This window comes from Gobius niger (genome assembly GCF_951799975.1).
Source record: "Gobius niger genome assembly, chromosome: 6".
In the NCBI taxonomy this organism is placed as follows: Eukaryota; Metazoa; Chordata; class Actinopteri; order Gobiiformes; family Gobiidae; genus Gobius; species Gobius niger.
The window spans coordinates 18,911,087-18,926,070 of record NC_136857.1 but is presented as its reverse complement, the minus strand read 5'-3'; the positions used below and the strand labels follow the sequence as shown (position 1 = coordinate 18,926,070).

The 14,984-nt window shown below is 41.4% G+C and overlaps 2 protein-coding genes across 2 annotated transcripts in view; one reads left to right on the top strand and one right to left on the bottom strand.

Moving 5' to 3' along the window:
- Positions 1-4,737: 4,737 nt before the first annotated feature.
- Positions 4,738-5,430, top strand: rnf223 (ring finger protein 223; the record flags this gene model as incomplete). The annotated part of the gene is made up of 1 exon (XM_079558694.1): positions 4,738-5,430. One exon carries the CDS (start codon positions 4,738-4,740, stop codon positions 5,428-5,430), a length of 693 nt encoding a protein of 230 aa, XP_079414820.1.
- A 5,303-nt stretch (positions 5,431-10,733) lies between these two features.
- The window catches only part of ptpn11b (protein tyrosine phosphatase non-receptor type 11b), a 33,496-nt gene continuing 29,245 nt past the window's right edge, over positions 10,734-14,984 (bottom strand). The window contains exons 12-16 of the mRNA XM_079558432.1: positions 14,444-14,511; positions 14,205-14,356; positions 13,579-13,679; positions 13,341-13,466; positions 10,734-12,856 (exon numbers count right to left, since the gene is read on the bottom strand). Coding sequence (XP_079414558.1) covers positions 13,379-13,466; positions 13,579-13,679; positions 14,205-14,356; positions 14,444-14,511 — 409 coding nt within the window. The 3' untranslated portion in view covers positions 10,734-12,856; positions 13,341-13,378. The remainder of the gene's footprint in view (positions 12,857-13,340; positions 13,467-13,578; positions 13,680-14,204; positions 14,357-14,443; positions 14,512-14,984) is intronic.

The window sequence follows — 14,984 nt, the reverse complement described above, 5'->3', positions numbered from 1 at the left end:
AATGTTTTGTTTTCTTTATAATTCTTACAACTCCCTCCTCAAAAGGCAGCTGGTGAAATACATTTTATTCTCCCCCCATTTGGTTTATTCGAGTTGTGTGTTTGCATACAGAGAGCCTTTCTCTAGAGGGAAACCCATTCTGTATGTCCACCTGTGTCTCTTATCTCTGACCAAATAGAAAATCTCATATATTATATTGTGAAATGGGACATAGACAGACTTGGAGGTGTGCGCACAGCTTGTATTTGATATTGCGGCCCACATTGGCAATACTATTATGTTTACTCTGTGGAGACAGCCTTTGGGGTCTTTATAAGATTGAAGACAACAGCTACAGATGGATTCTTTCAGCCGTTGTAGTTCAGACTGGTATTTGAAAAGGAGTATTTGTTTCAAGAAGGCTATTTTACTAACAAAACAGATGAGGCAGTCATAAAAGAAGAATTAGGTCCACTATCACTTAAATTAGCATTAGCCAGCTTTGGATTATAAAAACACAAACAAAAATGACCAGACACTTTATTAGGCATGTGTCATTTGATTTATGTCAACAATTATAGAGAATGAGAAGAAAAGTAGCTACAAGGCGGTGGCGATGATGGTGTGGACTTTGTAAAGGCTCAGATACACCACTTCCATAATCAATTTGTACATAGAGGGATTTTCAAACAGCCGATCAAATGTAAAAACTAGTTGAAGTTTGATGAAGAAACAACATGTTAACAAGACATGACAAAGCCTATTTGATTTAATATGTCACCTTTATGTGCTATTTCTTTCCACACCCATTTGCACAATGACTACAGTACTACAAACGGAGGAAGAATCAGGAGGAGGCAGGCAGAGACAACAATGTGTCTGTCCCCCCCCCCCCTCCTCCTCCGTCTCTGCAGAAACCACCTCCTCCAGGCCAGGTCCTCAGCCCTTCCTTAGCAAGTCAAGGGCATTTGCATAGAGAGCCCTGGAGCAGGTGACACTGGCCGACGGACGTGCATCAGGAAGAAGGTGGGTCTTAGTGAAGTGGCAAACCTTGGGAGTACACACCCACCAACACAAAACACGCTGTGCACCTGGGCTTCTGGCAGAGAGACTCGGCCAGCACTGCAGCACGTGTGAATTGGGAGAGTGACAGCATTGACTTTTTGGTTCTGTAGAGCTGAGGGAGCGAGCCGATGTGACCTCAAGGACCTTTTTTTATCACTGCACAGGTAAACACACAGACACGTCACAAATTGATTACCTGCAGCTCTGTGGTTTAGACTTCATATATGTTTAAACCAAGGTATGTATTTTCGTAGTGAAGGCTACTTTAATTGTGTAGGCCATGTAAAGCCTTAGCTGTAAATCTACATCTGAAAAGTTTTATTTATTGGGTATAATAATCATTAGTGTTATAATGTTTTTATGTTCAATTATGTTAATTAAGAGCCATAAGGTAGGCTATTAGGTCAGGTGTTGGCAATGCTAACTTTAGGTCTATTTGAATTTGGGTTTCCATATGTAAAGTCGAACCAAATCGAGCATATGAAATTTGGCCCACTGATACACTGATGAGTCGCTGAGGCTTAATAAACATCATCTTGGCTTGTAGATTAATTACAAACCACTTGCATCCCAGTTCATTGTTAAGGGAGTAACCATATGTTTAAGTTGTTCTACACTGTGTACATATGAGGATGTTCTGCTCAGAGCATGTATGGGCAGTGAGCCTCATCCCATGTATAGTCAAACTGTCACCCTCCCCAGTTCAAACACCGGTGTATCGGGTTTCCATGTACCATTGAGCTTTGGGAACAGGTAGAGCAGCAACGTGGTGTCAGGACAGTTGGGCCAATATGTGCTCATGCTACACAAAGACTCGTGAGTCTAAAGTGTAATGTCGGAATGCACTTTCTGAACCATCATAGAACTTCTATCTTGTGACCATGGCATGCATAGGTCAGTGGGGCACAGCAGAAAAACATCAACCGATATGGATATATATTGTAACTAATCAGATTTGACCTGGTCTAGATAAGGTAATAATATATATATATATAGGATATAGCATTGGGTTGATGTTTGGTTCTACGGCACATGCAACTGTTTGTTTTGACCAACCCTACAAAAAGGTCATCCCTGTGGACAACTATGTTTAGCCCCCACAATCCATCCTCAGACTTGCTACTTGGTTGTAAACTAACGTTATGTTTACACTGAAAGTATGCTTCTCAAAGGCAAGTTTGTCATGTTTAAAGCAAGATGATAATATAGGTGGTGGCCTATAAAGTAAACATGGGTAGTTCTGAGTCTGAGTCACCACTTTTGTCTCAGTTTTGTTGACTTAAACATGCATCAGAACGCATCAATATCATAGCATCGTTTGCAAAAAAAACCTTTAAACATTGTACTTGCCTTGATATCTTAGTGTCTGATTTTGCATATCGAGAAAATAACCAAGAAAGTGAACTCAACCAACACATTCCTGATGCAAACGTTGCTACAAATTGAGCTATTCATTAGTTTAATGGACCTAAAAATCATCGTCATCTAAGGCAGGTCTGAAGTAAAAAAAAAAAAAAAAAAAGGTTAATGGATATCAGTTAATAATTAGTCTGGCCGTTGGAGTCACTGGCGGTTTGGTCTCTATCGCGACGAGTAACTGATTGTTGTCGATTGGTGTGGCCAGGGCTCAACTGGCCAGAGCAGCTAAAACATCTTGAGGCTGTAGTAAACATTGTCCCTTAAATACTTTGAATTTCATCAGTCTTATCAGCAAACATGACCTCTCTAACCTATACGGGGAGGCAGAAGGGACATTAGGGAACCAGTTCTCCAGGTTTTCCACCAAACAAGTTCAACTGAAGGAAATAGGCTGATAAAACAGCAACCTATAAGAGTGACATTGATATGATAGTCATGCTAGCTGAATAAGTGCATTTTTACTCCCAGTTTAGATATACTCTCACTGACCCACTATTACTATTAAAGCCATTATTAGTTCATGACCGTTTGACTAAATACTCCACAAGATTAAGAAGTTTAAGATAAATTTCAAATACAGTATATCAACAAAATATGTGTGCTCACCAACAAAACAAAGGTGATAAAGGGCTTTACAAACCTATTAAAAAAAAAAACTAATTAAAACACATTTTCAATATGAGGTTATTCACAGTATATAGTATGTGTATTCCTTCAGACTCCAGTAACGATTCCTCAGTGACGTAGAGTGAGGGTTAGTTAGTGGTCAAGAAAAGTAGTACAGATTTTCAAAGTCTTCAACCCAATCCAGGTGGCGACTTGGAAAACCTATACGACCCCAGATTTCTGGACGATTAAGAGCTCACACACGCAGGTCAAGAAGAGTCTTCAAAACCCGATAAGGTGGCTGTAATTATGGGGAAAGAATGTGTCCTCGTGCTAATATTGCATGTTGAATTGAGCAGAGAGCCCCGAGCAGGCAGAAACAGCAGCAGGAATTTCAAGGGTAGATGGAGCGATTAGGCGCCAAACAAGCAGCCACTTTGTGCCGAAGCAAGTATCGGGCTGAAGTGACCTAGAGGGCAGAGGGAAGGGAACACCTGTGCTCTGGCCATAGGCACAATGTGTCCTTCACAGCACTAATAAGTAAATTGTAACACAAGCAGCCACATATGACGACGCCTTATGCCTATTATTGAGGCAATGCTGGAGTGAGCCCGAGGCATGGGGGGTTTGAGGGATATTTGAATCCCATTCCATCACTTGCATACTTCGCATAGCATCGCTCCCCTGACCCGCAGCCTTCGATCAAAGGTCATCATCAAAGGTCAATATAGACAGAATTGAGGCGATGCAAAAGACAGCTTGATAGATAATCGTGTATACTGTCTTTTAAACAGTGCAATTAAACTGTGCAAATCATGCAACTGAAAAAGAGAATAGAATTTGGGTCACAGCATGCGCGACATCAGGAAACAACAAAACAAGTCAATTATTCACTTGGTTAATTGCAGGTAAAAAAAAAAAGAGAGAAAGAAAGAAAGAAAGAAAGAAAGAAAGAAAGAAAGAAAGAAAGAAAGAAAGAAAGAAAGAAAGAAAGAAAGAAAGAAATGCAAACCCTTTTGACTTGCTTTAAGTAACTTTGATATCAGCATTAACTTCACATTGGCCATGAATGCTGTTTTGAATGTGCTTTGCCTAAAAACGGTCAGACTGTCAGACATGGTTAGTAGTATAGAGTCCTCTTGTGACCAGAATTAGCATTACAGGGCATGCTGGGCTGGACAAAGTTTGGAAAGAAGGAATTCATTTTGTAACGTTGTAAAAGTTGATAAAACTGATGGAAGACATTTATATACAAGCTTTGACCTCCATTGTATTGCGACATGCTCCACAATAAGCACTACCCTTGTGACTCTCATCTTTTCTCTCGTAGCTAGTAACAGGCCAGCCATACCTGTTAACCATTATGTGTAGACTTAAACCATTTCTTGTTTTTTACAAATGACATTGTTCTATATTGGCACTTTATCACATTATGGACACTCCCGACACATTGACATTCCGTCCTGCTGCCCCATCTATGCCCCCTCTGATTCATTATTGACAATCAACAATACGAAGAAGCACGTTCCTGCCATTACAACATTATTTGAGGACATTGTGGGTGCAGGGAGTGGACGTAAGGACGGTTTAAAGTTCATGCCAGTATTAGAAATGCATGCCTGTCTTTGTGTTTTAGGTTCATTTGAAGTTTGTTACAAGACCTTCAACATGGATGAAACTCCCCAAGTGTGGCATGTGCCGGTCGGCCCCATGGAAGACGCGGGACCTTTGCAGCAGAAGATCTCCATATCCAGTCTTCCTGAATGCTCTATTTGCTACAACAGTTATGACAACGTTTTCAAGACGCCCAAACTTCTCGACTGCACCCATACCTTTTGCTTGGAGTGTCTGTCCCGTCTGATGGCTGTATCGGTGGACCACGGTGATGCCGGAGGTAGCGCCTATCTTTCGTGCCCTTTTTGCCGCCATCCCACTGCGCTAACTGCAGCAGGACCCCCAGCTTTGGCCACTAGCCGCGAAGTTATGAACATCCTACCTGCTCACCAGCAGAACGAAGAGCCAGTTTGGATGGAAGGACAGAAACTTTGCTATAGGAGAAGCGATTCAGAGACGCCAGACAGCCCCACTGCGTTTTGTATTTGCATTGACATTGGGGGGACTAAGTCGGTGAGCCCCGTGACTCAGACCAGGCCAAATGGGGTTTTAAGTCGATTTGGGGACTGGAAGCGGATGGTGTTGTTCATATTCTTAATGGTCTTGTTAGTGATAATAGTGCTATGGCCACTGCAATGTGTTTTTACCACAGGGAATATGCGCTGCTTACGGGACGAAGGAACACCGGTCCCCCCCACCACCACCACTACCACGACCCTTTTCACAAAACAGGGGGGGCTCAAGTGAGGGACTATCATCTCTTTATCCATTTGCCTTATGAGATAGGGCTGTCAACATTGTGGCCTTTTCATACTTGTATTACATGTACATAATGTGTTCCTATGCACAGAACAGTGATTACTTTCCACTGAGCACCAATAAGTCTCAAGACTAAAGCATATAAGGACTTTTTTCTTTTTGTCACCATCACAAGGTCCAATACTGAGGCATGAACACACATTTCTTGCATACATTCATCAACAGCTGTGGTCAGTCGTGGTCTTGGCCAAAAAAAAAATGAATGTCATCATTTGCTGTGACTTTTTAATGACATTTATAGATGAAATGTGAACTGTACCGGCTGCTGCCTGGAAATCCGTCTGAAAATAGTAATGTGCAAAATCAAATGTTTATATTACAGCTTACAAAGATTTTGTATTTGATTTGACTTTGTTTACAAAATAAAGTGAAAAATATCAATGTTTAGTCTATGGAATTGGGATTATATTTTCTACTTTGTTTATACTGTATGTTTTTGCATTTAAAGCTGCGTGAAGTTACAAACAGAACCCTATTTGTATCATATTTGATACATGGATTTCTGAGGCCTGTATGATCAGCGTGATTTTTTTTTCTTCTCTAAAATCTGATGTATATGTACTTGTAATGCAGAGGTCCATGCACCAGGGATCAGTAATTCATGCCCCCCAGAGTGAAACAATTGAGACATCTAAAATGTCTGCCGGCATTTTTGCAAGATTTTTATATGTGTATATATATATATATACAAATTTTATTTTATTTTTGACAAACACTAAACAAACATAAAAATATACAAACTTATACACACCACACAAAAATAATGAAAATGGGAAAGGGGAAAGATTAGCAGACTGCCTACATAATACATACAGTGTTTTCATTTGTAAAGGTAAGCGGGGCTTGAGTTTATGGCTATTATTATTGTTAAGCATCAGTACATCAGAAATATTATAACCATAACTACAATGATAACTATAATCATTATTATAATTATTATCACAATCATTATTACTGTTGTTGTTGTTATTATTATTAAAAATACAATTTTATCATTGCACCTGACGGGCAACAGTAATGTCAAGCCCTTGCTTATAGGATTCAAGATTTTAAGGTAAGAAAAGCTTCCCCAACCAAGGGGGACACCTGGGGGTACTTGAGCACTTAGCGGGGGTACTTGAAATTATCTCAGATTTTAAAATGTAAAATGTAGAGTCAAAATTGTGTTGGAAATTCAAGAAATCAAATTTGATAGGCTACTGCAGGTCGTAAAGTAATGATATAGGTCATTTATTTGCACATCTGTCTATTGGAATGTATTGCCATATTCATTATGAATTATCGGTTTAAATTACACAATGGGGATATTTAAAGTCTCCAGATCAGCGTGTCTATGGCTGCGCACCAGTGTACCTCAAAGAACTGATCAGTGCCCACACACCATCACGACGCCTCCGCTCTTCTGGCAGCCACCAACTTCAGGTCCCCATGTCTAAACTCCATACCATGGGAGATAGGGCTTTCCAGGTGGGTGCGCCTCAACTGTGGAATACCCTCCCTAACCACTTGGGGGCGCCACAATCTCTAGAGGTATTTAAAAATAAGCTGAAGACTTTATTTCTTAAAGCATTTTCTTAGTGCTCCTGTGATCTGTTTATTGCTGCTTTTATCTGTAGCACTTTGGGATCTGTTTTTTTTTTCCAGATGTAAAGCACATTATAAATAAAGCGTATTATTATTATTATTATTATGCCCCGAGTGCCCCAACGACCACGGGCTCTCTCTCTTATTTATTTATTTAATATAATTATCAGAAAACCGCTTAAATGAAGGCAGTTTGTGCTTTTGTGCTCATTCATTTAGTAGAAACTTAACCAACATGGCTAATTTGCATACTGTAGCTTTATGAAACTGCTGTTGAGATAAAATAACACGAAAGGGAAATGTGATGGCTCATCTGGATTTTTATTTTTTCTCTCCTTAAATGTCTTTATTTGGACATGCGCTTTTGTTTGCCTGCCAAAGACCTTAAAGAAGATGTTGGTGATGTCACTTCCCCTTCCTCTGGGTTAGTACGGTCGAATTGTGCTAATGCTGCTGAAGCTCTAGTTCACTAACTGCACAGAGATCGAACAGTTGACCCCATGAAAGGTGAAGGATTAGTTGCTAGTGTTAGTACTTAGAGGCTATAACCTTGGCTAAAACATAGGCCAAAGTTCCAAAAGCAATTGACCAGCGATCGACATCTGACTTTCACTCTGCTTCACAATCACTTCGTGTGCTCTGCATGTGACGTGCTGTTTACGCATGGTGATCCCAGGTGTATGTGTGCTCAAATGTGTGTTTTGTGGACATAGCGCTCGCGTACTGGACACACTTTTCAGATTCCGCACTGCGTGGGGATGCGTAAAGATGGCCAAGGTACAAGTGCCCACGCCGACCTATGCTATCCAAAGCCAGCAGTGGCTGGATGGGTGTTCCGTATACTGTAGGTTACCTGTTGTTCACATAGGCCTATCTGAGCTGACCAGCTTGTTAATATCTGCCTCATGACCCAGAGACATACAGTATCGACTGTTCGCCCGTTTGCTGAACTAACAGTAAGTTTCGTCCAAAGTAGTGAGGAGGATGTCACAGATTGGACAGCCGAAATGATACCCTCTCCAGCAAAGAGCCGCAAATGATTTTATAAGCTTGCTGGTGCATTTGCATTTATAAGAGGTAGAAATTAATGCATGCAATTTCTCCATCTGTGAGATCAATAAAGTATCATCTTATTTTATCTTATCTTATCTTACTTTAGAACTAACAGTCACGCTGTCCAGTAGCTGCTGGACTGTCAGATAAGGGTTATAGTCTGGAGTCCTCTAGTGACCAAAACTAGCATTACAAAACACGCTGACTGTCAAAACGTTGAAATTTATTGTTACAAATTGTGTTTTGTGCTTTTGCAGTGTTTTTGTTTTTTTAATCAAATAGATTGAATTTAATGATAAACTTGTAACAGCTTTAGCATTTCTTGCAATTTAGAGTTAGTTTGGATGCAATGTTGTAAATTTGAATTTTACTGTCTAAGGGAAACTAGCCATCATTGTCCATAGAATAGTGGCAATGTAAGTGGTAGTAGCCGCGGAACAACTTCTTTAGCTGCTGAGTCATGTCTGGTTCATCAAAAAGCTTTTTCATGAACAATCAGTCCAATAGCCTATTTTATATTGTAAAATCTCCATTTCTTTTGTCATTATGGAATGTGCCAGAAATCGGAAAATTCGTAGCCGTTTTGACATCACTATTCCGAGCTTTCGCAAAACCACGCCCCAAAACAGATATTGTCCAATCAGACATCCTAGCAACCGTTACTATGAAGCCAGGTCCGTCAAGCCACAGGCCTCCAATGCAAAACAATGGGACATACCAGCAATGAGCACTGAGCAAATGCACTTTTAGTTTTTTTTTTTACTTCTACCCCACCAGACCCACCAGACAAAGAAGAAGAAGCAAAATGGTGAAGCATCTGCCTATGGAGGATGTAAATCAGACACTAGGTACCGCAAGAGTGTATCTACGGGAGTCCAGTTATTTTTCTTCACAAAGCCGAAAACACAACCTGAACACTGCCTACAATGGATCATACAATGTGGACGGCCACCGCCCAGATAAATTTCTCCAAAATAAACAAGCATATGTCTGTGGTAAGGTAAGACTGGGGCCACTAGGCTAACACCTTAGCATGCTAATATCTAGCTACTGACAGTCACACAACGTTACACAAACTGGCAGTGGGGCTGTAACTTTAACTGCGGCGGTGAACTTTTACAAGCCTACAGTCTCACATGTTTTTGTCTCCCTGATAAAAGTACTGTGTATTTTGTCTCAGTCCTGATAACTGACTGTAGCTGATTGTCATTGTGGCACCTGTAGGTTTAGCGTCGTGGTGTTCTTGACTCCGCGTCGTGCATTATAACCGTCTAATGCACGGCTCCTCGTTGTTTAATCCTTACTTAGCTAACTTTTGCGCACCGGAGAAATGTTCCTAATTTTAAACATACTAAACACGTCAGAGGTGCTTACTAGGCAGTGCAAGAGCATGACTGGTCCACAAGGCTGCTCTGTTGCATTTAAGGACGAGATCATAAGGTTTCTTTGACTTTGCTGGAGACCTGTCTGTTTGCTGTAGTGTCAATAGTCCTTTATCCTTCATGGGATAGTTAATATCTTGAATATCTCCCTCTGCTGCATACTGTAGCAGCCTTTTGCCTCGATCTGGAGGATATCGCGCATTTATTGCTTCAATTAGAGTCACTAATACTAGTCACTTTAGCAGCAGCATCAGAAAGTTTGACGGGCGTAGCAACAGTAACTAAGTGGGCAGGGCTTTTGCGAAAGGTCAATTAGGCCTATTGTTAACATGCTTTGTCTCAAGAGTTCCTGGCGCTGAAAAACATCCACCACCATGCTGTGGTGATGGTATTTGCCAGGGGATTAGTGGTTCCTGGTTTTCTCCAGACAGAGCCCCATTATCGATGAAACTCAAAAAGCTCTGTCCCATCTGACAGCTGTTGATCCCGTGGCATACAGGGAACAGACATCCCTTGGTAGAGGGGGCCCAACACCAGTAGAAGATCCTGTGGCAAACAGGGAACGGACATCCCTTGCTACAGGGGCTCAAACAACATACTCTCGGTGCATCCCCACGCTGTGAGAAGACGTGCAGTCGTCTGTTGCAGATGTGTCAGATAAGACAGCAATCTAGCTTCTACAACATCTAGAGATATAAGTTACTCGGATCTCATTCACACTCTTAGCTTTTAAACCACGTTGGCTTGGCCAACATCCCCAGCCGAGGTCAGCAGCTTCCCACCTGCACTTTAAACAGTATTAGTGAAGCACTGATAGCTACGACCGGCCGCATTGACAATGGAGGAGAATATGGTCCACTGAGACTCCATGTCTCCAACCTCCCTCAGGCTGGGTGGGAGTTGAAGACGCTGATGGCAGAGTGTTCAGCCAGACGCTCCCAAAAGGCCGTAATACACGACAGCCCTTAACCCTAACCAATGGGCAATGGCAGAAATGTAGAGCGTCCAACCTGTCTCTAGGAGTTTGGTTCCGGAGCCCAAGCGTGCATAGAGGTGAGCCCAACTATATCTTGCCGGTACCTCTCAACCTCCTGCACAAGCTCTGGTTTCTCCCCCGCCAGTGACTTCACTATATATATATATATATATATATATATATATATGCTCACAAAATAACTTGCGATGGATAGCAGGACAAATACACAAAGGCAGTTTTCGTTTTTTATTAGGGTTTGGCAAGTCTTTAAAGTTCCTCACCAAGTAACTCCATGCAGATTAACGGACTATTCTTTGCAATGTCCAGCCCTGAACACAAATTTATAAAACACACACAGCTTTAGTGCACTGCAACCGTCAGTTCACATCCACGCAACCTGAGGCCAGGCAGAATGCAGTTTCAAGTATTGACATTTCACCACGACAAAACACAGAGAAATACAATACACTCCCAAAACAATAAAAGAGTTCTCATTCATCGCACAAATCACAGTCCAAGGAAAAACAGCAGGATTCTGCACACTTTTACACAGCCAGCAGTACACTTAATTTCAGAAAACTTCAAAACAACACAGTAACTGTCTTAAAGGGGAGAGAGCAGCGGGAGGTATGTGGGGATCGAAGAGGTTTTTATGTGTTTATGTTTCATCAAAGCATAGCAGCTCATCAGCTTTCTTGCAGAAAGCTGTAGAAGTTCATGCACAAGAAAGTCTTAAATTGAATGCCATTGTTTTATATTTGACAAAAAATATTTCACGGTTAATTTTACATGCGCAGTGGAACTCAAAGCAAGGTCCGTGATACTTTTTACAGCCTGAGGGATAAATATCAACAGGATATTGGTGCTTCTGTTTTGAGCATAACCGTCTGGGGGATTTAAAACACACCATTGGCCTGAATAAATAAGATCAAGACATCCCACTGCTTTCAGTGCTTCAAGTACAGTCGGTATGGATGTTCATTCAAGTGGTTTGTTGGTTACATCAAAAAGTACTTAAATATTAAAACAGGACGTTAACAATATATCTGTTCTCATCACATCAGATTGCATTAGTGTGTGAAAACCTGAATACACCTTGAAGGAAAAGGAAAAGTCCTATCAGCTTGCCAACATTTTCATGTTTGTGGATATTTCAGAACAGACTCTAAAAATAGCCCAGAGTCTGTGTGAGCCCAGGGCTCAGCTCCAGGCTCATTATCACATCAGTGACGTGGCCTACTCTCCACGGCATCATCGGGGCTGGATTATGGCCATCTTCTAAATTACTTTTTGGAGACAAATCTATTCTTCAATCTGGGCAGACAGCCATCTGGCTCACAGTAATCGTGCAGTGTCCCTCGTCTCCTTTGACCATCTCGGACAGATGTCCAAGTGCTTCAGACCGACTGATTATCAGAGACAAGCTCAGGACTACACACTCCACACCATGTCCCATTCAGGAATTACAACACACTGCACAACTGCTTGGGTCTTACAGTACACAATTTGGTGGTATTTATGTATGTTGTAATATCACATGCCCATATTTACAATTAACCATTAGTTGTAGGTTATCAATATGGCGCATGTCTATTTGTCTATTAAAGGGTAAAATTGAACCTGTTTCACTGCTCTATCCTGTCAATGTGTTGAGAGCTACATCTTTGTTTTTTGTGTCTATAGAGTAGGGTCAAAAGAGTTGTCTGTTTCTTTCCACTGCAGTATATAGAGTATACTGAAACAGAACAAATATGCACACAGCCATAAGTCAAAACCTGCAGTGAATTAAGTTCGTCCTTGAGTTAAAACTTGAATTCTAACAAAATATTAATTTAAACACAAAAAATAACAGACTTGACAGTGGACAAATATAGTAATATAAAAAGAATTTATGTGGCCATCAAGAAGAGCTCAGATGTCCAGTCAGACCTCAGAATACTGCTGGACTCTTTCACTTCAACCCCAAGTTTGGGGAGAGCAGAATGGCTTAAGTGCTGGAGGTGTCAGGACCTGCTGTGGGTAATCTTAGAGCTCAGAGTCACTAAGCCCCACAGCTGGACACGCAGACACATCAGTCCTGGGTTCACGTCCAAACAAAGTGCTGAGAGAGGGGACAGACAGCTTAGTCCAGTTCAGCTCAGGCTCCAAAGAATACACAGGCATCCCTGGACAAGGCACTTTATGTGGGACAGAGGAGAGGCCTGAGAAAGGGCATGAAGCAGTGTGCTGGAGAGCCCTGTCCAATGTCCAACAGAGGTCAAAGGTCACCAAGAGGTCAGGTGAAAGTTTAAAACCGCCTCTCCTGAACCCGACTGGGAGTGCAGACACAGGGTCCATCCCAGGGACCACAAAGCAGCACCTCTGGAATACAAACAAGGACAAATCATGAGTTACAAAGACTTAAACAGAGAAAGCTTGTTTGACATTACGTAAAGTTTGTGCCTTCAATTGGTGTTTTTACAATTTATGAACTAAGAAAATGACAAATGTGTTAGCTCCGATGTACCATGACCTGTAATTTCAGTGTTCAATACAACACTTTATGCCTAAACAAAGAATCTCGTTCAGCTTTAGCCTTTTTTTTAAAAACACCCGCAGCCCAACACCACCCACACTGCAGTTCAAAACAGATTTAAGTGCTAGCTTTAATGAAACCAACTACCAGTCTACAATCAAATAAAGTAGATTTAGCTTGTATTGCATTGGGCTTTATTTGACTGGAAAGCGCAGGGTGAAAGGAGGTGAGGAGCGAGAAAAGCCATTCAGCAAATAGTCAGGACTCAAAACAAAGACACTAAGGACAGAACAGTCCAATCCATTGCACTACACTGATTTTAGGAAACTTACAGAGGCACAACATGTGACATTTATCCTCGTGGTTCTACCTCCTGGTGTTACTGCTGAAAGACGTCTGAGGAGTCTTGAAGTTGATGTTCTCATACACACTGGATGCATCATCATTTGTCAGGCTGAAACAAAGCACAAAGCAAACACAGACACAACGATGGATGGTTTGGCCTAAAGCAAACAGCTTCATGTGTGAATTGTTGTATTCATGGGGAAACTTTGGATGTAACTTACACTGAAGATGATCGTGAGGAGGCCATGTTGCTCTTGGACCTGGAGTTAGTCATGTGACCATATTTGATGTTGGAGTACTCCCTCTCCTTCAATTTATTCCTCTGCAAATTACAACAACAGGAGAAATGGAAGAAATATCGATTTAAATCTTGAGCTGAAAGTGTCACCCATTAGCAGGAACAAAAGTTCAACTAAATGAACGATTACACTTAAAAATCGAATTAAAATCACTCGCATACAGAGATTCGATGCATGGTAAGTGAAAGAAAATATGATTTCATTTGTTTGAAATAAATTTAGATTTATATATGGTAATTTTACCTGTTTCGTGTAATGTCAGATGGAAGACTATTATTGTTATGAAAAAGACAGTTTTGTACTAATAGCATTCAATAGTATGTTGTCCTGTCGCTACTTTGTGTATTTCTATAAACTTAGTTGGGGTGTATCTTTTCTTGGACAGATCAAAATTAGCGCAACTAATTCATCAAGCAGACAACATTAATGTGTAGCGCTTGTATACACATTAAGCAAAATGATGCAAACTTTTAAAAATGTCAATAATGTTTCCCTGCCCCTCAGACCTCTATTTGTTTCATAGCCACAGTTTTAATGATCTCTCCTACCTGCTCCTCCTCCAGCCTCTTCTGTGCTGTGTCAATATACTGCTGCACTGCCATGTAGATGAACTTGTACTGGGCCTCGGTTTGGACCATCCCGGACCTCTGCTGACGCACCCACTGGATGGTCTTTGGGACGTCGATGTCACAGTCCAGCCCTGGGACAAACACAAAGGGGTATTTAATGGACACAAAGGTCTCACATGGAAACATCAATCCAGCCGCTTTCACTCAGGACGTCCTACCTTGACGGTTAATGATGTCAATGAGGATGTCAATGACGATAATCGTACCGGTCCGGCCGATGCCTGCACTGCGAAGACAGAGAACAAAAACTATTCTAATGCAACTGTGAATGACAATTTAACAGGAAGTTGGCCACTCGATAAGGCTGAATAAACAGCTTATTCATTGCATAAAATGTCACATTCAGACCCAGAATGTGAGAGATGTGAGCACTGTAATGAGAATGACGTGAGAAGCTGATATGAGGAGAGGCTTCTGCTCCTGCTATCGAGGTGTGGTGGAAGGGGGCTGCTGCATGTATTAGCTGACATGGTGAGAAAGGGAAAGAAAGTGCATTTATAGAAATGTCTTGATAGGTGGATGATTGAGAGGCAAAGGTAATAGGCTGGCATTGACAGGGGGCAGCAAACAGGAGAGAAGATGTGCAATTGAAATCATTAGGATCATGGGGAGAGTGATTGGATTCACAAACCTGCTGAAAGTCCTTTCTACTGGCCACCATCATCACACACATGTTTTTGAATTTTGCGACCACTTTTG